General features: G+C 38.9%; 1 protein-coding gene across 6 annotated transcripts in view; it reads right to left on the reverse strand.

Moving 5' to 3' along the window:
* The window catches only part of sdccag8 (SHH signaling and ciliogenesis regulator sdccag8), a 355,401-nt gene that overhangs the window by 146,138 nt on the left and 184,480 nt on the right, over nucleotides 1-24,783 (reverse strand). For all 6 annotated transcript variants that reach the window (XR_015758360.1, XR_015758359.1, XM_087991185.1 and 3 more), the window contains exon 13: nucleotides 10,196-10,338. Coding sequence is in view for 4 of the 6 variants with exons in the window: in XM_087991185.1 (XP_087847311.1) it covers nucleotides 10,196-10,338 (143 nt within the window). In the remaining 2 variants the exon portion in view is untranslated. The remainder of the gene's footprint in view (nucleotides 1-10,195; nucleotides 10,339-24,783) is intronic.

The raw sequence follows: 24,783 nt of genomic DNA on the forward strand, positions 1-24,783 counted from the left end.
CCTGCCATCTGTTATAGACAACATGGCTATTGCCCAGCAATGCATACTGCCCTCCTACCTGGCATCCAGCTACTTGCCTTACCCTAAAGAGCTAACACAGGTTCTAGCTGCTGGCACAATCAGGATTTCATTACTACTACTTTGACAAGTGCAGTGTTGTTTGTAATTTCTCTTTTATCCCTGTTCTGATTGTACAACCACCTCCCACTGACTATGTTTGCTGCAGTTTTGTTGCACACAGATTTTACTCTCCACATTAATCTCCCTCTGGCATATTGCTGCATCTGTTCATTTTTTTTATTAATTTTCAAATTCCCACCCTTTTTCTAGCAAAGGAGATACACTTCATTCTGTTTGTGTTCAGATGATTACAATTCAGAAATAACTCTCTTCCACTAAATTAAATAAAAAAAGTTGTCAATCTTCTGAATGAAATGACTAGCTTTTTAAAAGGAATTGTCTTCTACTAGATTTGCACACTTCGCAGTCAAACATGCATTAATCCATTGTGTATATTTGAATCAAAGAAATGTTCTGTTAGTTCAGTTAAAAAGTGTGACAATAATGCTAGCATATCTTTGTTTTAGGCCCACAGGATGTCTTTATGCCTTTTAATTATTTATTTAAATAAAATACAGCAAATATATAATTAAAAATTGAAATTGAAAATTGTTACTTGATGATTCACAACATTAATCTACACCCTGATAAATTAACAAAGTAACATAAAATTATAGGGTGGAAATATTATCCACAACGCAAATTTTCAAAATTGAGCATTATTTGGATTTATGAGGTACTCCAAATTATACAATTTTCTAAATTTATTATCCTTTATAGAACATACCTGCTATTTGATTGAACATGGACAGTGAGTTTTAACACAGACATGTCAATTTTGTAAGTACTGTTACATTTTGTATTGTTAACTCTATAAATATTCCTAAAAATAGCAGAGAACTCTAACTATATTTAATTTCCTCATATGTAACTTACAATCTGTGAACAAAATGGCAGGGGAACTCCATTTTAAGATTTAAAATTTCAATATATTTTAGGCAATACAAAGAAAAATTTCATCACAAAGTATTAGCAATAATGATCACACAAGGTGCGCAAATACCTAAGGATCAATAAAAATGTGTTAGATAACTCATCTGCATGTTGCTGAGTAGCAATTTTGCAGAGGGTTTTTTGGCCTCATAGTGCCCTGCAAATGTTCTGAATTTTACAAAGAAGGAACAACAGGATCTGGTCTGAAGAAAGACTCACAAGAGCACATTTAGTAGTTTACATTTGTCACAAGTTATATTCACTCAGTATTCACTCATCAGAGGCCCTAATGGAAGGTGTACAAAAGCTCCAACACTGAGAAATCACCATAAGATAGCAAGACAGATATACAGATAATGCATCTTCATTATCCTCTTTCATTTTGATGTTGACTTTTGGTACAGTGACTTATCTACTCCCCTAGTTGAAGTGGGGCACTAGATAATTCAGTTGATAGCCTTAATTAATCTGGTTGAAATGTTCTGCCAGCAGTGTATGCACTAACTGAACTCAATAAGTGCCTGAAATGATATGATATTGCATCAGCAAGACATTTACTGGTCCTGCAACATTCAATGATTATAATGAAGACCTGGTTATTCAGGCTGTTGTAATTTAAATAAAGTAACCTTATGTTCAAATCACAATCTAGCTAAACCACACAGCAATGTTTGGGTGGGACCATTTGGCCCATCTCATCTGGGCTGGCTCTTTGTAGGAATAATTCAAAACTAACAAGTAAAATACATAGCTGATGTATTGTGTACAGTTCCTGCTGCACATTATAGGAAGGATGTGAATGTATTGGAGAGAGAGTAGAAGCAATTCACAAGAGTAATTCCAGGGATGAGAAACTTCAATTATGAGGATAGACTGAAGAAGTTGGTACTATTCTCATTGCAGAGGACAGTGTTACAAGGAGATCTGATAAAGGTTTTCAAAATTATGAGCAAACTGAATATAGTAGACAGGAAGAAATCATTCCCATTTGTAAAAGGAATAAGAATGACAGGGTGTTTAAAGGGATTTACAAAAGAAGGAGTGATTAAAGAAAAAGCTTTTTCACTAGCAAGTAGTTAGGCTATGGAATGCACAGTCTGTAAGTGTACTAGAGGTAGGTTCAATTTAGGCATTCAAGAGGGCATTGGACAATTATTTGGACAAAAATAATGTACAATAATGGGGAAAAGCAGGAGATTAGCATTCAGTAATGATGCTTATTTGAACAGATGTGTAGGCATGATGGGCTGAATGGCTTCCGTCTGCACAGTAAAGGGGGGGTTGATTCTATGATTTTAATCCCACTGTGCTGTTCTCTCCTCTATGGTGTGGGAGCAAGCAGCTCAATACAATTTAAAGACAAGTTTAGTTAGTAAAACATTGATTCGATGATTTGACAGAAGAGAAATGCTAGCAAGGATATAGTAGAAAAGGTAAAGTGAAAGTATATATACAATGGATGTAATTTTTCCTTCCTTGGATATGGCAAAAGGGCTAGTGAGAAAGTGAAATAATTGGGTGGGTTAGCCTTGGAGAGGAAATTGGCTCTTCACATCACTTCTGTAATTAAATGCTGGGTGAGAGGATCCATGGATAACTTTGTCTACTTGACAGTAATTAAAGCACTTAAGTGGTCAATTAATGATCACTCAAGGGTTCAACTCACCAAATGGTAGCTGGGCTAGAAAGGCAGCTAGTTTCTCGTTTGGGGAACTGTCTGCCCAAGTTGGGAGAAGGGCTTTCAATTCACCCAATCTGGGGCAATTAGAGGCATAGAAGGTGGGCAAAGGGGAGGCCTGTGAAAGTAGCCCTCTTGCTCTTGCCAATGACACTCCCACCTCTGCCTATAACAAGGAAGAAGAGATTTACCATTTCACCATTAGATCACCAACAGACTGCTCCTCAACAGACAGCCTTAGATACCAGAAATTGCTGGCCTCTTATTGGAGAGAAGCTTCCGTGAACCTGCATACCAGTGTCAAGGCCTGTGATAGAGTGAGAAACTTAGACCACAAGACCATAAACTGTACGAGCAAACATAGGGTTGGGAGTGTGTTGCTGGAAAAGCACAGCAGGTCAGGCAGCATCCGAGGAGCAGGAAAATTGACATTTCCGGCTGGAGCCCTTCATCAGTACGAGCAGAAATAGGCCATTCAACCCATTGAGACAGTTCCACCATTCAATGAGATCATAGTTAAGCTAATAATTCCCAACTCCACTTTCCTGCCTTACATCTATAACGCTTGATTCCCTTGTTGATTAAAAATCTGTCAATCTCAACTTACTGATCAAGCCTCAGTGGTAAAGAATTCCATAAATTCAAAACCTCAGAGAAGAAATTCTCCTCATTTCTGTCTTAAATGGTAGACACTGACTCTGTCCCTCTGGTATGAGATTCACCCCCAAGGGAAAAAAAACCTCTCTGCTTCTACCCTGTCGAACCCCTAAGAATCTCATGCATTTCATTCAACAAGATCTCCTCTCAGGTTTGAAACTTGTTTGTGCACTACCTCTCAGCTCCTAATGAGCTGATAGGCAAACAATAGGCCATGCTTTCTCAGTGGTGGAGACAGCATGTTAGTCACCATCTGACACACTCACCCCTAGATTTAAAAAAAAGAAAAAGTCTTGTCTATGTTATAAATGTCATGATGGCAAAGACAATACATTGTTAGAATAAAATCCTGTATCTCAAATCACTTATTCTTAAGCCTGAGAGAATGATTCATATGTAAAGGAAAGGACTGTATCTTCTCTATTAAAGGAATGAAATCAATTATTATAGATGCCATTAGGTCAATCAAACTCATCCTTCTAATGTTTCAATTCAGTCAACTTACTAATCAACTGGAATTTTAAATCACAAAGTTATTATAGTGTGTTTTTCTAAATCAAGAGCATAATGTTTTCCCTGGAAATTGTGGATGACGTAGTGAGAAGGGTAAATAGTGGGGTGAGTTGGCCTTGGAGCCTTTCTTGCCACCTCATCAATTAGATGCTGGACAAGAGGATCCATTGAGGACCTTCTTGACTCACAGTAGTTAACAGCCACTTAAGGACATCAGCTCATCACCGACCCCAAAATTATGAAATTTTGTGAAAAAAAAATTAAAGAAAAGAGTAAAGAAAAATTCCCTATTGCGAATAAGTGGTGTTCTACCTGCCATGACTATTTGTCCCAATTTGTGGCTAAACAGGGGTAAGGATGGAGGCAAAAGGTAGCCGCTGAAAGTCACTCCCTGCCATTACCTCTAACTTCCCTCTCTCCCCATCTCCACCACTGAGACCTGAAAGATCCACATTCTTGCAAATTGATCCCCTGAAGGCTAGGCCTCCAGCAATGATGTATAGGTCTCGGAAGCTACTAGCTTCTGATTGACCAGCAGCTTCTGGAAAAACAGGGCTACAATGACACAGCCTGCAATTTGCCAAGCAGCTCACCTGTCTCTCTTAACAAGGGTGAAACTTGATTTGGCAAGCTTTCTCATTGGTGTAAGCAAAGAGTCAGCTACCACTGAACATGCCCACATTAAAGCTGCAAAATGCAATATCTTAGCTCATTTCGCTTGATTAAAAAAAATCTTAAATTTATCTTACACCAAGTGAAATGTATATCTTTTCATTTTTGCTCACTTCAAAGTAATATCAAATAAAATGGGAGAGTAAATAGATATACTGTTAGGTTGCAGATCTGTCAAAATGGTGAAGATCCTCAAAGGGATAAACAGTAGCTGTCATTCCTAGTAAACTGCTAAACACCCCACCTAGTCCCAATGTTAGCTGATATTGTTAATGGCACTCTCTCTTCAGGCACTCTCTCTCCCCAATTCTATCATCATCGTTCTTCTTCTCAAAAAAACCCCTTAACTACCCTGCACTTACAAACTACTATCCCGTCTTCAATCTCATTTTCCTCTCCAAAGTTTTAAAACTTGTTGTCACATCCTAAATCCATACCCATATTTCCCAGAGGTTTGTGTTTAAATTCTTCCAATCAGAATTCCACTTCACACCACACCAAAACCGTTCTCTTCAAAGTGACAAATTAAATTCCGCACGACTGTGACAAAAATAAACAATTGCTACTTGTTCTTCTCAAGCTGTTTGCAAGCTTTTACACAGTTGACTACACCATCCTGCTCCAACCTCCATCTGGCTTGATTATTATTTGTCTAATCATGGTTCTTTCTGCTCTTGCAAAATTACCCATGTTGACCACTAAAAAAACTGTCCTTTCACCTTTCTACCTGTTATCTACATAGAATCCCCACAGTGGGGAAGCAGGCCATTCAGCCCATCAAGTCCACACTGACCCTCTGAAGAGCATTCCACCAAGATTCACCTCCCTATGCTATCCGTGTAACCTTGCATTCCCCATAGCTAATCCACCCAACTTGCACATCCCTGGACACAATGGACAATTCAGCATGGCCATCCAAACAACCTGCACATCCCTGGACACTATGGGCAATTTGGCATATGGGAGGAAACCAGGGCACCTGGAGGAAACTCATGCAGACACGGGGAGAATGTGCAAGCTCCACACAGATAGCCACCCAAGCTGAAATCGAATCCAGGTCCCTGGTGCTATGAGGAAGCAGTGCCACACATGCTTCCCTGGACAATGTCTTCCAAAAGCAAGACTTTGTTGGAATAGTGACTATAGGCCAAAGATTGTGGGGAATCATATGCATTACCTCACTCAAGGAAGAAAGAAAGTCAGAAGCCAGGTAACAGACTCTTAATAAACCTGTCCACAGCTAGAATGTACTGTAGATGGATAATCTAATAGATACTGTGACTTCAACACTTTCACAGTAAGAGGTTGCACACCCTGCCTGCTGGCTAGTCTGATTGGTCAGTACCTCAGCAGTCCAAGTAGCACTAGAGCTCAGTAGTTATTAAAAGCTCAACTGACCTCAGTATTACTCTATCCATGCCAAATTATGGGTGTGAGCTCTGAGATAGATGAAAAGATGATGAGTGAACTTGCTACTTCTTTGCCATTAGCCTAGCTCATTGTTCTGTAACTCTCCCTCTTCCTCAACACTACCTATCCCTCCCCACACTATCTTTGTGTCATCTGCAAACTCAGCAACAATTCCCTCAGTTCCTTTATTCAGCTCATTAATTTATAAAGTGAATAGTTGTCGTCCCAACACTGACTCCTGGAGAATTCCAATAGTCACAGGTGAGGTGCCAGAAGACTGGGGGTTGGCTGACGTGGTTCCACTGTTTAAGAAAGGTGGTAAGGACAAGCCAGGGAACTATAGACCAGTGAGCCTGACCTCGGTGGTGGGCAAGTTGCTGGAGGGAATCCTGAGGGACAGGATGTACATGTATTTGGAAAGGCAAGGACTGATTAGGGATAGTCAACATGGCTTTGTGCATGGGAAATCATGTCTCACAAACTTGATTGAGTTCTTGAAGAAGAAATAAAGAGGATTGATGAGGGTAGAGCGGTAAATGTGATCTATATGGACTTCAGTAAGGTGTTCGACAAGGTTCCCCATGGGAGACCGGTGAGCAGGGTTAAATCTCATGGAATACAGAGAGAACTCCCCATCTGGATACAGAACTGGCTTAAAAGGTAGAAGACAGAGGGTGGTGATGGAGGGTTGTTTTTCAGACTGGAGACCTGTGACCAGTGGAGTGCCACAAAGATCGGTGCTGGGTCCACTACTTTTCGTCATTTATATAAATGATTTGGATGTGACCATAAGAGGTATACAATTAGTAAGTTTGCAGATGACACCAAAATTGGAGGTGTAGTGGACAGCAAACATGGTTACCTCAAATTAAAACAGGATCTCGATCAGATGGACCAATGGGCTGAGAAGTGGCAGATGGAGTTTAATTTAGATAAATGTGAGGTGCTGCATTTTGAAAAAGCAAATCTCAGCAGGACTTATATACTTAATGGTAAGATCCTTGGGACTGTTGCTGAACAAAGACACCTTGGAGTGTAAATTCATAGATCATTGAAAATGGAGTCGCAGGGAGAAAGGTAGAAGAAGGCGTTTGGTATGGTTTACTTTATTGGTCAGAGTATTGAGTACAGGCGTTGGGAGGTCATGTTGCAGCTGTACAGGACATTGGTTAGGCTACTGTTGGAATATTGCGTGCAATTCTGGTCTCCTTCCTATCAGAAAAATGTTGTGAAAGTTGAAAGGATTCAGAAAAGACTTATAAGGATCATGCCAGGGTTGGAGGATTTGAGCTATAGGGAGAGGTTGAATAGGCTGGGGTCGTTTTCCCTGGAGCATCGGTGGCTGAGGTTTATAAGGCTGAGACCTTATAGAGGTTTATAAAATCACGAGGGGCTTGGATAGGATAAAAAGACAATGTCTTTTCCCCGGGGTGGGGGAGTCCAGAACTAGAGGGGATAGGTTTAGGGTGAGGGGGAAAGATATAAAAGAGACCTCAGGGGCAATGTTTTCACGCAGAGGGTGGTACATGTATGGAATGAGCTGCCAGAGGAAGTGGTAGAGGCTTGTACAATTGCAACATTTAAAAGGCAGTTGGATGGGTATATGAATAGGAAAGGTTTGGAGGGATAGGCTGGGTGCTGGCAGGTGTGACCAGATTGGGTTGGGATATCTAGTCAGTATGGACAGGTTAGACGGAAGGGTCTATTTCCGTGCTGTACACCTCTATGAGGGGCAAAAGCCAGGACTGCAAAAATGTAATTCTTTTGTAGGCTCCCCAGAGGACTTCTGTTCACCAGAGCACAAGTTCTGCAGTGGGTTCCGTTGGGGCATCACACAGTAAAATCGTTGATAAATATGTGCACCAAAAATGCTTGCACTTTGGCCTGCCAGATATCATGCTGTCACTGACAAGGAGCATATTTCAAAGTAACCTAGGGTACACCTTGTAGACCATTGGGTTCGCTTTACTCTGTAAAGAGAACAATTGGGATATTATAAGAAAATAAGTATGCTTATTTATTTGAATCATTTTTGACCTTTTATGCATTATGATATTCAAGTGCACAGTTACGTGCAGACACATTTACAATACACACAATACATGTGTAATTTATAGGCTACTCTCCATTAGTCTATATTATTTTCTAACTTCCAAGAAAATCAGGAATTAATATTTTGTGGAAGTATTCAAGTGACTTAACCAGGTAGACAAACAAATAAAATTTAAAATTTCATGCAGACAAATTTTATGTTGGGAGAAAGAATGTTGAGCGTAATGAAAATCAATACAATTAACATGTTGTGGCTAAGAAATGGCCAAGAAATGGCAGATGACTTATCACCTGTCATGCTGAAAATGTAGGCTCTGTAGCACAACTGGATAATTCGATACAGGAAACTGATTTACTCAACTCTGAATTGCAAGGTTCCAAATTCAAGTCCCAATTCAGGGCTTGAACACAAAAGTCTAAATTGACATTTCAGAGGATGCATTGCATTGTCAGATGTGCCATCCTTCAACATAGATCCTATCAGTCTGCTCAGATGGATGTGATGACCCCACTATTCCAAGGAGAAAGATTGCTCTCTCCAGTGTCCTGGTCAACATTTATTCCTCAATCAATTTAAGAAAAAAGATTATTTGATATTTATCATATTCCTATTTGTAGGAATTTGCTGTGTGCAAATTGGCTGCCTCATATCCTACAGTTAACCAGTAACTACACTTCAGAATTAATTAATTGACTGTAAACCATTTTCATGGCAGTCGTGAAAAGTGCAATAGAAATGCAATTGTTTTATTTGTAATTTTGCAAATAATTTTTCAAAAATATTGCTGCAATATTATTTAGACCATAAGGTTATCCAAATGCCAGAACTAGCAGAAAAGAGAAATGCATCAGCCAAAGCAATAAACTGTAAGTTTACAACTGTGGCCAGATGATTGTTGAGTGGAATTTGGAAATGCAAGATTTCTTAAGGCATAGAAAGAGAAAATTTAAAGCTTAATCCATGGGTCACTCATAAGCATGGTACAGCAACAATTACAAATCAGATTGGTGAAGATCAGGAAGTATCATACAACTTAAGCTTTAATTGGAGAAAGGGCAGAATATTTCTTAAAGAGTACATATAACTCAGGAGATAAATGCACCTTCTATTGAGTAATAGCAGTTATATGCTAATTTAGCTGGAGTAAAGTAAGGATACTGCATTGCTCTCAGCATCTATACTAAGGGACAACAAAACTTGTTAAGTACAAAGTCAGTCTTTTTTCTGATCACCAACCAATTGTTTTGTGTTACAACTACTCCTCTCTGGATACTAGACAAAGGAAGGTCTATATTTGGCCATGATAATCTCACACAATATAAGAATAATCACTTGAGCAAAATGCTGGAGAATAACTGAACTGTAAAGAACAATAACCCAGCATGATTCACTATGTTCAGGAAAAGGGGTGAAATTATGAGGGAGAATTGCAGAGAAAATGAAACTAAAGGACAGAAAATTCAAAACTGAGAATGTAATACTATTTGAGTGAATCAGCAATTGCCTACAACAGTGAAAAGGTTTCCAGAGTTTCCACTGCCTCGAAATGTGGTTCAATATCAGATGCTTGATGACTGAAGTGTGACTTAACTCACTGTGACTATGTAAATCATAGTTTGAGTTGTAGTAGTTGATTTAAGTAGGTATTGTAACTGTTGGTACAACAGGAAAAATAAACAAATGCTTACAAGTTAACAAAAAATACAAAGTGATTATACAAATGGCTTATTCATCCTGTTATAACAACCTCTTATTAAGACCATTTATCATGATGCAAAATTGCACATTGTGCTGTTCCCCACATCATTACAACTCAAACTGACAGAATACAAGAGATCTTAGAATATAAAAAAAACAAAAACCTCAGAACATCTGGTAATCCCATCACCCGTCCATATGTTACAAACATCATGCTGCTTTTCCCTTAAGACAGATTAGAAAAATCATCACATTTGGTTTTCTATAATTACATACCTGCAGTTTGGTATTTTAATAGCTTCACCTGTTAATACTGCAGCAATTAGTAGGCAAAAATGTGAACAGTTGGTATTGCAAAGCACCAAAAATATCTGTAAAATGTTTTATTGCCTGCGGTAGAGACAGGCAGCTTGATGCTGGCGTTATGAAGTGCCACTGGCAGATAACAGGATTATTTGTACCTGGTGAGGTGCAGTTGGTGCTCAGATTTGCTCAGTAGTTCCATCAGTTTTAGACATTCATCCTTCGATCTTGCTGCATCCTGCTGGACATGCTCCAAATGGCACTTAGTTTCATTTAGTTTCAAATCAAGTTTCTGTAGCTCCTATAGAGGAAATGGGCATATTAAAAAATTAAAACGTAACAAAACTTAAAATTCATAAAACTGTGATAGGTGAAAATCTCAGCTATGTAAATGTTTGCCATGTTGAGAAAGCAGGGAGAAAAGTCACAATTTTTAAGAACCAGTAACTAAAAAAAACTTGAACTTTCAGAACTGGGGTGACACACCTGCACCATCTGAGAAGACATACAATAAGCATTTTAAGCTTAATTGTTTTGTTTTCCTCTACAATGTGTAGAGGATAATAATCAGAGACCAGTGGATATATCTTGCTTGTTTTCCCTATGTCGTAGTACACTGTGGCAGGAATTAGGCAGGAACCAAGACAGAACTTAGAGATGAATAACATTAGTATGACCTAGTGGTATTATGGCTAGACTATTCATCCAGAGACAGTGGAGTTTGAATTCAATTATAATCTGGAAATAAAAGAGTTTAATGATGACCACGAATCTCCCATTTTTACCTGGCCTGGCCTACACATGACTTCAGATCTACAGCAATGAGGTTGACTCTTAACTGCTCTCTGGGCAATTAGGAATATGCAATAAATTATGTCCAGCCAGTCATGTCCATGAATTATTAAAATAAAAGGAAGTAAATACATAGAGTTAGCATAATGGAGGAAATAATGAAGTCTAAATCAAGTCACTGTGCATGCATTTGATGTCAGTATTAGAAACACAGGTCCCCTTAAATGTCAAACTGAAGATATTTTCTGTAGGGTTCTTCTATAGCTATCATAATCCAAAACTCTAGACAAAGCAGGCAAAAATAATGCAAAAGAATATGAAAGCTCTAACTGCTTTCAATTCGGAATGATAATTTGCACCCATCTTTAAAGAGAATGATTCTCCCTATGAAATTGTAAGACTGTGCCATTTCATGAGCAGTGGTATGACCCAGAGTGCCAAGCCACTAATACTGAGTAAGTCTTTGATAAAACAAACAACAATGCATTTGGACAGGGAGAATGACAAAGCATTCATATTTGGTAAAGGAATGATGAGGGGTGATCTGATTGAAACTTACAGAATACTGAATGGCCTGGACTGAGTGGATGTTGGGAAGATGTTTCCATTGGCAGGAGAGATGAGGACCCGAGGGCATAGCCTTGGAGTAAAGGGAAGACCCTTTAGAACGGAGGTAGGAGAACCTTCTTTAGCCAGAATTTGGTGAATCTGTGTAATTCATTGCCACAGGCTGTGGAGGCCAGGTCATTGAATATATTTAAAACAGAGATAGATAGGTTCTTGATTGCCAAGAGGATCAAAGGTTACGGGGAGAAAGTGAGAAAACGGGATTGAAAAACCTATCAGCCATGATTGAATGACGGAGCAGACTCAATGGGCTGAATGACCTAATTTCTGCTCCTATATCTTACGGTCTAAACTTGCAATTCACATGATCTGGACATTAGTGTATTTTGTGGAGGAAACATGGAGCTTTTCTTCAAGAGATTCAAGAAGCATTACTGACCTTTGTAGATAGGAGTCCGGCTGGTATGAAGAGAATTATTTGGAAATTTCAGAAACAATTTGCTTATTCCTCCTCACAAAAGCTTTTATTAAAAGATGCTGGAGTAGTTAAATGTCACATATCCCATGTACAACAGGTCACATTGTAATATAATATAGATATTAAATACTGTAAGACACCAATGTGCCCAACTGTAAGTGCTGCTTTAGTCTGGGAGTTTAACGAAGTAAGAGTCTTAGATCAGAGCATATGGGATAGAGATCAGAATATCTTTACATTACGTTTTGCAGGTATGCTGGCCAGACTTAGCATATCCATAACAACTATAGCAATGACAGGCAAATTTGCAATGGGCAAAGTGAGTTGACACTGACCTTGAGTTCCCAAAAACTTCTTAGTGGATAATGGAAGTAAACTTATGATTGACAAACCTTGGGAATGTTTGAGAACTTAAATATTATTGTAATCCTTACTGCTGTAGGTCTGTTCAGCAATGACTTGTGCAAAAGAACCATATAAGTACTGTTGAGATGTTGTACAAAATGCTGGCTTATCAGGAAAACTGTAAGTTACAATGGCAATGGATTGAGCAGTACATACAAAAGTTCTTGACACATGGTCGGGGTGGGGAGATATAGCTCATACCAATTAGTATATGATTGGAATCCAAATTGTCTTTCCTACTGCATGACGATTCTATGGGACTAGTGGGAATTATGATGTTTTGCATCAAATGCCTTGCTAAAATCCATGTGCACCATACTTACTGTTCAACCTTCATTAATGTGTTTTGTCACATCCTCAAAGAATTCAATAAGGCTTGTGAGGCATGACCTGACCCTCCTCAAAGCCATACTGACTTGTTAGAGTTTTTCTTGTGGAGGAAACGGAAAAGGCTCATGAAAGTAATACTTAAGTGATATGCGTGGACTTCCAGAAGGCACTTAATGCCTCAACAGGCTTGTAAGGAAAGTTTTGGTCATGGTACAAAACGGACAGTGACAACATGGGTACAAAACTGTCTGAGTGATAGAAAACAGAGTAATGGTGAGTGGATATTTTTTAGGCTGAAGGAAGATTTGTAGTGCAGTTTTCCAGGGGTTGGTATTGGGAGACTTGCTTTTCTTGATACTGGAGACATAAATGGTTTGGATTTTAGTGTGCAGAGGACAGGTTTTCAATTATATTAAACTTGCACAAATTGTAAACTATGAAGAGGACAGTGTAGGACTCCAAAAGGATATTGATAAGTTGGTGGAACGTTCAGATATGTGGTATATGATGTTCAATGCAGAGAGGTATGAGACGATGCACTTTAGTTGGACAGCACAAAGATAATGTAAAAATAATTCTAAAGGGTGTGCAGGGGCAAAGGAATCTGGGTATGTGTCCTGATAATTGAAGGAAACAAGTGGCAAGAGCCTAAAATAAAGCATTGTGTTGTCAGCGTAATTAAAAGGGGTAGAGTGTGCAAGAGCAAGGAGGTGATGTTGAACTTGTGAAAAATACTTGTTAGACCTCTCGAATGTTGTGTACAGTTCTAATTGCCACGTTATAGGAAAGGTGCAACTGCATTGGAGAGAGTGCCGATTTCATTTACTAATGCTTCCAGTTATGAGAAACTTCGTCTATGAGGATAGATTGAAAAAGTTGGGACAGTTCTTTCTGGACAGAAGAAAGCTGAGGAGAGATCTGATAGAGGTTTGCAAAATCACAAATTGGATGGGCAGTTAAAGCTGGTTCTGCTTGTAAAAGAAAAAAGAATGAGAGGGTATATGTTTAAAGTGATGTGCAGACAAAGCAATGGTAATGTGAGAAAAACTTGCTCAGTCAGAGTTGTTAGATATTGAATTGCACTGCCTGGAAGTATGGTGGAAGCAAGTTCAATGGAGGCATTTGAGCAGGCATTGGATTTCTTTCGGAGAGTAATGGTGTTCAGGAACGGGGAAAAGGCAGGAGGTTGGCACTAGATAGTAGAGCCAGCAATGACCAGTTGGGGCAAATGGCCCCCTCCTGCACCACTTTAATTCTGTGAAGTTATCAAAATCACAAAAAAAAGCACTATAGTGCTAAAGTTTGATTGCAGATGATGTATGGGCAGCACAGTGACTCAGTGATTAGCACTGCTGCCTCACAGTGCCAGGGACCCAGGTTTGATTCCAGCCTCGGGCTACTGGTTGTGTGAAGTTTGCACATTCTCCCCGTTTCTGTGTGGGTTTCCTCTGGATTCTCTGGTTTCCTCCTACAATCCAAAGATGTGCAGGCTAGGTGAATTGGCCATGCTAAATTGCCCATAGTGTTCAGGGATTTATAGGTTGGGTGCATTAGTCAGGGGTAAATGTAGAGTTATAGGGTAGGGGAATGGGTTTGGGTGGGATACTCTTCAGAGGATTGGTGTGGACTTGTTGGGCCAAAGGGCCTATTTCCACACTGTAGGGATACTATGATTACATACCAATATAAAAGCATACATTAAAACTGAGACATCAGAAAAAGTAGAGTCTTGAAACACGGCATTTGTCCTAGGGTGGGGGTGTGGTGGTTTCAGATCTGGTGATGCGGATTAATATAAGAGAGAAGGACTTGGGGGCAGGAAAAAATATTGAGTATGACAAGAGAAACTTCAGATTACAACATGGAGTCAATATTATGAAGGAACACTTTCAGGAGTAGTGGTGAATTTTTAAACTCCCATTATTTCCCCAGCTAATTCTGTAAGGGGTAGATACTATCAACTATAAGACTGTTGCACTAATAGGAACATCCCTATTGAAAAAAAATTGTTGAATGTTCTAGAAAAAGGATGTCTCACTATATAACAGTGGGAATCTGAAACTGTGTTATTTTCATTTACATCTACTCTTGTAAAATTCTTTTTCTCAAGAGAAATGAAGTCTGTCAATAAAAGGAAATGTCGGTCCCTTTATGAGTCAGCTGGAAGATATTTTCTAATCTGTTCAAAGATATTATGATACATCCCTGGAGCAGGTGCGAACTTCAACCCAGACCTTCTGGCCCAAAGGCAAGTGAACTACCACAAAAGCCCTTCAAAGAGTCAACCAGAACAACTCCAGATTTGATTGAGAACAACTGATGCTTTTTTTTTGCATGTAAGAGCTGGGTTCTGACACTGGGTTTCTGTAGTGAGGCGGTTGTCCATTCCACCAACATGTGAAAGGATCCATGTTCAAAACTGGGTTGATTTGGATTTATGGGTTCTTGTGGTACAGTTGTAGTGTCTCTACCTCTGAGCCAGGCAACCCAAACTCAAGTCCCGCCTGTATCAGAGGTGTATTATAACATTTCTAATCAGGTTGACTAAATAAAAACTGGGTTCTGGGGAAGAGGAAAGCCTAGCATATTATTGCTAGGCTAATAATCATGAAATCAGGTAATATGCTGGGTTTTGAATCCCACCACAGCAGATGTTGGAATTTGAAATCAATTTAAAAAATTGTAGAATTAAGTTTCTAATAATCACCATGAAATCTGATTGGAGGAAAAACCCATCCGTTCACCAATGTTCCTTTTGTGCAGGTAACTATCTACATGTGACACCAGTCCCACAGCAATGTGTTTGATTTTTAACTGTCCTCTGAACAATTTAGGATGGGTGACAAATATAGGTCTGGCCAGTGGTGCCCATGTCCTGTGAATGAATAATAAATAAAAAGAGCTGGATTCTGGTGGCTCTTATCTGTTTAACATGTGAATATGTGGAATATAGTATAGAAAATTTGGGAGTTACAGGTGCAGACTGTTATGTGATATCATGGCAATAACAGAAATCCTGCTCAAGAAAGAATATCTCTGGGTAAAAGATGTTCAGAAAAGATAGAAAAGAAGGATGGGTGGCAGTGTTGGTCAAGGAGTGTATTGCAGTGCTGGAGGAAAACAATACCCTAGAGGGTTCAAGGATAGAATCGGGCTAGAGCTAAGAAGCAAAAAGGGTGCAAGTACTTTGCTGACTGTAGATTATAGACAGCCAAACAGTGGGAAGGATGCAGAGATATAGATTTGCAAGAAAATTACAAAGAGAAACACAATGCAACTTATAATGGGGGACTTTAGTTACCCAAATATTGACTGGAGCAGTGATAGTGAAAAAGAATACAGATGGGCAAATGTTCCTAGATTTATTTCTAGACAATTTCCTCCAGCAGAATGTATCCAGTCCAAAAAGAAAGAATATACTGTTGGACCCGGATCTTGGAAATGAGATGGGACAAGTAGATCAAGTGTTACTGAGAGGATTTTTTGGAGACAGTGATCTACGTGTCATAATGTTTAGGATGATAATAGAAAAGGGCAACAGTCAATCCAGAGTAGGAATAATTAAGTGGAAGACAACCAACTTCAAATGGCAAAAACAGAGATGGACTGGATGGACTGGAATAAAATGTCAGTGGGGAGAAACTGTAGCTGGATAATGGGCTACCTTCAAAAACAAAATGGCTTGGGTGAAATCTTTCAAAGGCAGAAGGGAATGTTAACAAACCCAGAGAGAAGGACTTGGGGGCAGGAAAAAAATATTGAGTATGACAAGAGAAACTTCAGATTACAACATGGAGTCAATATTATGAAGGAACACTTTCAGGAGTAGTGGAGACAGAAAGGAGACAGAAATTAAGAAAAAAAAAGAAAAAACACTTGTGGCAGGTAGAAACATATGTTAAGAAACAAAAGGAATAGAAGGCTCAGAGGGGATGTGAAAAAGCATATTTAAGAGGCAGAACAATGAGGAGTGACCCTTGATCAATGACCTTATTTAGAACATGTCAATTAATTCCCAATTAATAGGGTCCGATTCTCTCAGAAAGATAATCCTTCATCCAAAGAAGAAACAGTCCTGTTAAGTGCTTGGTCAATTGAGTTGGTTATGCCCATAGATGAGACCTTATGTCATTGTTGACCTATTGGAACGGAGTACCATATTAAAACATGTCATGGATGAGTACGTTCTGAGAGCAAATAACACACTAAAGAAATTAAATTTAGAGAAATCTGTATGACAGTTTCCAGCCTTGGGTGATCCAAAAGTTACAAAGTTAGTTATTTTTAGCAATACTTCAGAGAACATAGAACAATACAACGCAGAGCAGGCCCTTCGGCCATCGATGTTGCAATGATCTGTGAACTAATCTAAACCAATCACCCTACACTATCCCATCATCATCCATATGCTTATCCAAGGATTGTTTAAATTCCCTAATGTGGCTGAGTTAACTACATTGGCAGGCAGGGCATTCCATGCCCTTATCACTCTCTGAGTAAAGAACCTGCCTCTGGCATCTGTCTTAAATCTAACACCCCTCAATTTTTAGCTATGCCCTCTCATACAAGTGGATATCATCATCCCAGGAAAAAAACTCTCACTGTCCACCTTATCTAATCCTTTGATCATCTTATACGTCTGTATTAAATCCCCTCTTAGCCTGCTTCTCTCTAATGAGAACAGACCCAAGTCCCTCAGCCTTTCCTCATAAGACCTTCACTCTAGACCAGGCAACATCCTGATAAATCTCCTCTGCACCTTTTCCAATGCTTCCACATCCTTCCTGTAATAAGGTGACCAGAACTGCACACAATACTCCAAATGAGGCTGCACTAGCGTTTTGTACAGTTGCAGCATGACATCACAGCTTCGGAGCTCAAGCCCTCTACCAATAAAACATAACATACTGTATGCCTTCTTAACAGCACTATCAACCTGGGTGGCAACTTTCAGAGATCTATGTACATGGACACCAAGATCCCTCTGCACATCCACACTACCAAGAATCTTTCCATTGACCCAGTATTCTGCCTTCTTGTTATTCTTCCCAAAGTGAATCACCTCACATTTATCTGCACTGAACTCTATTTCAGTCCAATTCTGCAGTTAATCCAAGTCTCTTTGCAACCTGCAACATTCTTCCACACTGTCCACCACTCCGCATTTTCTCCAATAGCATACTATATGGAACATTACTGGTGGAAATGTGTTGCTGGAAAAGCGCAGCAGGTCAGGCAGCATCCAGGGAACAGGAGAATCGACGTTTCGGGCATAAGCCCTTCTTCAGGAATAATTATTTCCAGCTCTGATCTCCAGCATCTGCAGACCTCACTTTCTCCTATATGGAACATTACCAAAGGTATTACTGAAGTCCATGTACACCATGTCAACTGCCCTTTCCTCATCCACATGCTTGGTCACCTTCTCAAAAAACTCAATAAGGTTTGTGAGATATGACCTGCCCTTGACGAATCCATGCTGACTATTTCCAGTCAAATTGTTGTTTGCTAGATGATTATAAATCCTATATCTTATAATCTTTTCCAAAACTTTTCCTACAACTGACATAAGGCTCATTGGTCTATAATTACTTGGGTCATCTCTACTGCCCTTCTTGATCAAGGGCACAACATTTGTAATCCTTCACAAGCCAATCATCCAGATGTATATTCTAGGATGGCAGAGATCTTCATATTTTTGGTGGGAAAGAAAAATAAATGTAACCCACAGCTGGGAAACCAAGTAAAAATATAAAGTTTAATTTTAAAAACTTCGGCTAATGAAACATTGGCACTAGTACAAGCAATTGCGACAAAACCATTAGGTGCCCTTGAAGAGGGACATCTTGTAGTGTGATAAAAATATAGATTATTGAAAGGAGGGCATGGAATATAGTGTTAGTAAATATGGATTATTTTTTCTTTATTTGCTTCATAATTATTTCCACATGTGGAGAAGAGCTTTTTTAAAATGGGAATATTGGGTGTGTGAACGGGTTGGTTGAATTAAAATGTGTACGGTAACAGAAATTAAAAAACAATTATTTGAGATACTTTCCAATCAACCTATTCAGATGTTATCTCACACATCCGGAGCAGGTGGAACTTGGGTACAGGCCTCTAGTTCAGAGGTAGGGATACTACCAATGTGCCACAGGGGTCCATTTATGTACATTTTTGATTAGTTTTGGAAATATTGTTACTATATGTAAATTTAAACAAAAGAAAGGAATTTGTTACTGATTAGTTAATGACATTGTTAAGTTTGATAATGTCTTTATTTAAGGTTAAGAAAAACAGGCAGTGGCTATTAATTCTCTGATCGCTGTAACTCTGGGTGTGAAATGAGAGGTAAGAATGAGGAAGTCAATAAACTTCCTCCACAAAAGAAAAAAATGTCTTGATTTCAATTTCTCCAACTGGCCTTGAATCTATTAACACTGATTACCATTTGTTCAATGGAACTGTTTGCTGGCCAAATCCATAGGCAATATGGGCCAAACAGATTTCCAGTGAAAAAAACAATTTAATTTACATTATTCAGGATAGAAATAAATAGAACTTAAGATAGAATTTGGATTGCTTTACCACGTATTTCCATCTGTTGTAAGTATTAAACATTCATGGGTTAAATGGAGTACAGCCCCTGAGCCATTCTATTCTTCTTAGATGCACTGATCTCTTTCAAATGTCTCCTAAATACTTCGAATAAAGATGAAAATAAGCTGATAAACTCTTTGGCTAGCAAGTCAACCTCAAAGTATTGCAGCTTATTAGTAATTCATTAGTGATCCATCGCTTTTTAGATTAATAAGTACCTTAGAAACAATTGAGGACTCATGTACAAACTAAATTGGCTGTTAAATGAGAAGAAATAATCTTTCACTTGTCAAAGTGGTATTACTTAGAAATAGACTTTCCATTGAAATATAGGAGATGTAAGAGAGGTAAAACATACTCTTGGCAACAAACCTAATTTAGTAATCTGTTTTTAACCTCAAAATCAATTTTAAAACTTGTAGGCACAGGTGCACGTTATAAATGGCTCCTTACTGTTTATTGAATATTTTCAGTTGATGCTGTGGATTCTTAAAGACACTACAAACTCGAGGCTCAGCTTGTTCAGAAGGATACTTAATTGGCTTAGTGGTAGGAGACAGAGTAATGTTGGAGGGTTGTTTTTTTCAGACTGGAGGCCTGTGAACTATTGGTGTTCCATAGGGATCATTCTGGGTCCTCTTTTGTTTGTCATTTAATTAAATGATTTGGATGAAAATATTGAAGGGATGGTTAGTAAGTTTGTGGATGACACCAAAGTTGGTGGTATAGTAGAGAGTGAAGATGGTTTTCTAAGATTACAAAGGGATAGTGATCAATGAGTCAATTGCTAAAAAATGATAGATGGAGTTCAATCTGGATAAAAATGACGTATTGCATTTTGATACAGGTAGTTCTGAGATAAAGCGTGTTTCGGCAGCACTATTTGGCTGTAACATCTTTGAATAATTAGGGAACAGTATTTTGGAGAACACTTACTTTGATTGGCAATAGCATAATTCCAGCAGGGATCAGTTCATGTGCTTCGTTCTACGCATGTGTCAATGTCAGCTGCTGACAGAGCAGTTTTCTGTGAGAGGTACTGTACAGATAGCAGCTTTCTTGCATTATTTAAATGTACTGTTAAATTTACTTTTGTTTTGTTAATAAATATAATTTCAACTTTCATTTAGGCTGAGCTATACTTTGCAGTCGACTTTTGGGAGATTTTTGAGTGATCGTGAGTGATATTTATTGCTAGTCTGCCCCTAACCTCACTTTCCCCATAGGTCCTATTATTTCTATTAAGCTATTTTCTGTGAAGCGAGGTTTTGCTGGAATCTAACTATATGTTAAAGGAGAAATACCTGTACAATAAACAAGGGTAAGGCTTATACAATTAGTGGTAGCCCTTGGTAGTGTTGCAGAACAGAGGGACCTAGAGGTGCAGGTACATAATTTTTGAAGTTTGCATTACATATAGACAGGATAGTTAATAAGGCATTTGGTATGCTTGCCTTCATTGCACAGTCTTTGAGTATAGGAGTTGGGAAGTCATATTGAGGTTGTACAGGACATTGGTGAGGCCTCTTCTGGAATACTCCGTCCAGTTCTGGTCGCCCAGATATAGGAAGGATATTATCAAACTGGATAGGGTTCGGAAGAGATTTATCAAGATGTTGCCAGGCATGGAATGTTTGAGTTGCACAGAAAGGCTGAGAGGCTGGGACGTTTTTCACTGGAGTGTAGGAGATTGAGAGCTGACCTGATAGAAGTTTATAAAATAATGAGAGGTATAGATAGAATTAGTGGCAGTTGCCTTTTCCCTAGGATGGGGGATTTCAAGACTAGGAGGCAAATTCTTAAGGTGAGAAGAGAGGGATTTAAAAAAGATACGAGGCAATTTTTTTTTACACAGAGGGTGGTTCGCATGTGGAATGAACTTCCTGAGAAAGTAGTGGATGTGAGTACAAATACAACGTTTAAAAGACATTTGGATAAATATATGAATAGGAAAGATTCATAGTGATATGGGCCAGGAACAGGCAGGTGAGTCAAGTTTAGTTTGGGATTATGTTCAGCATGGACTAGTGGACTGAAGGGTCTATTTCCATGCTGTATGACTATGAGTAGGCCACTGATGTAAAGAATTGGGGATTTTCATATACAGAATTAGTACAAATATAGAATCATAGAATTTTTTGGCACAAAGGAGGGCATTCAACCCTTCTTGAGTGTATTGGCTCCTGGGGGAGCTACGCAGCTTGTCCCATTCTCCAGTCCAATGTCCGTAATGTTCTAAGTTCATCACTTTCAAATATATATCCAGCTCTCTTTTGAAGCCTCCTATGGAATCTGCCTCCACCATTTTCCTAGATAGTGCATTCCAAATCCTAACAACTCTCGGAGTAAAGAAGTTTCTCCTCATCTCAGTCCTAGATGCCTGGCTGACAAGCTTGAAACGGTGACCCCTAGTTACTGATAAATCAACTAATGGAAACAGAATATCCTTCTTCACCCTATCAAATTTTGAACAATTCCTTACAATAGTTAAGAGCTGATATTGAAGTTTCAACTGACTCCTGCCAGCAACTATACTCAATCACTATTGTTAATTCAATCAAAAAGAAACTGCGTTAACATCCTGGTCACAACAACAATTACTTCCAGTTAAAGTGGTACTGTATAAACATGGAGAGATGTTCCCTACTGAAAATATTTACAGTACCACAAAAATAGGCAAAGTTATTTTCAGCAGATTGTGTTCAGATTTGTGAAGGAAGTTACATATGTAGTCATTGGGGATGGTCGGGATGAGGAATATAGAGCACAACATGCCATTTTGAAAGTTTGGATAATGATCTGATATCATTTTATCAAGCTTTGGAATTGAATTACCTGTGAGCAACTGAAAAAAGAACGAGCTCAGCAATTACAACAGATGTCTTACACCCTGTTTTAGGATGGAGCACTAATTTTATTCATTGTGATTCTTGTTTAACTTGGGATGAACCAGTTAGGACTGTGGGCTATTGAACTATGTGAACAAATTGCTTGTCTAATGTCAGACATTAACTTAAAAGTAAATATGTACAAATATGCACTTCCTCAAGAACACTAGGAAGTTAAATTACTGCCCATTTGTGTATAAGAAAAATCATATCTGAAACCTCTGGCATTAGTATTGAGGCTTTGTGTAAAACATTGTTTTAGAAACTTTACTGTATAAATGTTCCTGAATATAACATACTTCAGCATTACCTACACATCAACCCTAATCCAGCAATGGGAGTTGGGAGTTTCAGTTGCAGAAATGCATTGGAATTTGATGAATTTGATGAGAAGTATAAGTAAAAGTTTTGCCTTTTAAAAAAAAATGCAAGCAGCACAGTGTTTCAATGGTAAGCACTACTGCCTCACAGCACCAGGAACACGGGTTCAATTCCAACCTCGGGTGACTGTCTGTGTGGGTTTCCTCCAGATGCTCCGGTTTCTTCCCAGTGTGCAGTTTAGGTGGATTAGATATGCTAAATTGCCCATAGTATCTAGGGATGTGTGGATTAGCTATGAGGAATGCAGGGTTACAGCAATAGTGTTAGGGTGAAATGCTCTTCAGACGGTCGGTGTGGACTTGATAGGCTGAATGGCCTGCTTCCACACCGTAGTGATTCCACGATCATCTCAATAAGGGTCACCTTTTAATTTTTATATATTCTTTATTCGTATACTATGTTGTTACAAACTGCATTCTAGAAATTAATACCTTCATGGAGAAATTAATGTGACAGTTAAATTAGTAAACAAAAATTAGGCCAAATTCACTGATTCGTCATTGTAATTATTTTGCTGTCTTCAAAATTTTGTTTGGAAGTTTTTTCATGTTGCTGGTTGGTATTTTATGTTCTCACTTGCAATGTATTGTTTAATAAACCCACTGTCTGTGATTTATCATTGTGGTGTGAATACAAAATTCAGGCGGCAAGTTGCATTTCTGTCACAGATGTTTGCATGGCGAAGAAAACAATGGACAAAAATGAGATATATGAAATTTCTATCCACCACCTTCTCAAGGGCTGGTGGGGATGGGCAATAAATGCTGGCTAGCCAGTAAAACTCACCTCCCATGAGTGAATTAAAAAATGTATAAAGATTTCTAAAATGCACATAGAGCATGGAAACAAACCCTTCAGTCCAACTCGGCCACGACAACCACTGAACTTGTCCTGTTTGTCAGCATTTGCCCTATATCCCTCTAAACCCTTTCTATTCATATACCAATCCAGATGCCTCTTAAATGTTGAAATTGTACCAGCCTCCATCACTTCCTCTGGCAGCTCTTTCCATACACACAGCATCATCTGTGTGAAAAATGTATCACTTAGGTGCTTTTTGAATCTTACCGTTCTCATCTTAAAGCTATATTTCTAGTTTTGGACTCTCCCACCCGAAGAAAAAGACCTTGATTGTTCACCTTATCCACATTCCTCATGATTTTATAAACCTCCAACAGTTCACCCCTCAGTCTGCAATGCTCCAAGGAAAAAAGCTCCAGCCTATTCAGTCTCGCCCTATAGCTCAAACTGTCCAGTCCTGGCAACATCCTTGCAAATCTTTTCTGTACAAGTTTAACAGCATCCTTCCTATAGAAGAGAGAACAGAATTGTACACAGTATTCTGAGAGTGGCCGCGCCAATGTCCTGTACAGCAGCAACATGATGTCCCAATTCCAATACTCAACGTTCTGACCAATAAAGGCAAGCATGGCAAATACCTTCTTCACTATCTTGTCTACCTCCAATTCCACCTTAAAAAAATATGCACCTGTCTCTTTGTAGAGCAACACTCCCCAGAACCCTACCAGTAATTGTATAAGTCCTGTCCTGACTTCCCATTCCGAAATGCATCACCACACATTTATCTAAATTAAACTCCATCTGCCACTCCTTGGCCCATTGGCCCATCTGATCAAGATCCCATTGTACTCTGAGATAATTTCGCTGTCAACCACGCCATCTATTTTAGTGTCATCTGCAAGCTTACTAATCATGCCTCCTATATTCACATCCAAATAATTTGTACAAATGACAAAAAGCAGTGGACCGAGCACAGACCCTTGTGGCACACCAATGGTTACAGACCTCCAGTTCAAAAAGCAACCCTATCACCATTCTCTGTTTCTTAATTTCAAGTCAATTTTGTATGCAATTGGCTAGTTCCCCCGAGATCCCACATGATCTAACCTTTCTCACTCATTTACCATATGAAAATTTTTTGAACACTTTGCTGAAGTCCATATAGTCAATGCTCTGCCTTCTTTGTCACCTCTTCAAAAAATTTACTCAAGTAGTGAGACACGATTTCCAAAACACAAAGCTATGTTGACTATCCCTAGTCAGTCCTTGCCTTTGCAAAAGCTTGTAAACCAAATGCAACAAACCCAGGTTAAGCCTGTCTTTGCCAGATTTTCCAATGAATGGCAGTCACAGTCAGATAGTCACTCCACACTTACGTTTTTTGTTAAGACAGAGCTTCACATTTCTGGCAGGAGATTCCAATCATGGCTCCTTCAGTAATGTACTATGTACCTTTCATCCAACTGTGTCCTTTTACTGCAGGACAGCTGAGGGAAGGCAAAAA

The sequence above is a fragment of the Chiloscyllium plagiosum genome, unplaced genomic scaffold, assembly GCF_037043375.1.
Source record: "Chiloscyllium plagiosum isolate Xiang-an unplaced genomic scaffold, Cpla_swu_hap1 HiC_scaffold_10, whole genome shotgun sequence".
NCBI lineage: Eukaryota > Metazoa > Chordata > Chondrichthyes > Orectolobiformes > Hemiscylliidae > Chiloscyllium > Chiloscyllium plagiosum.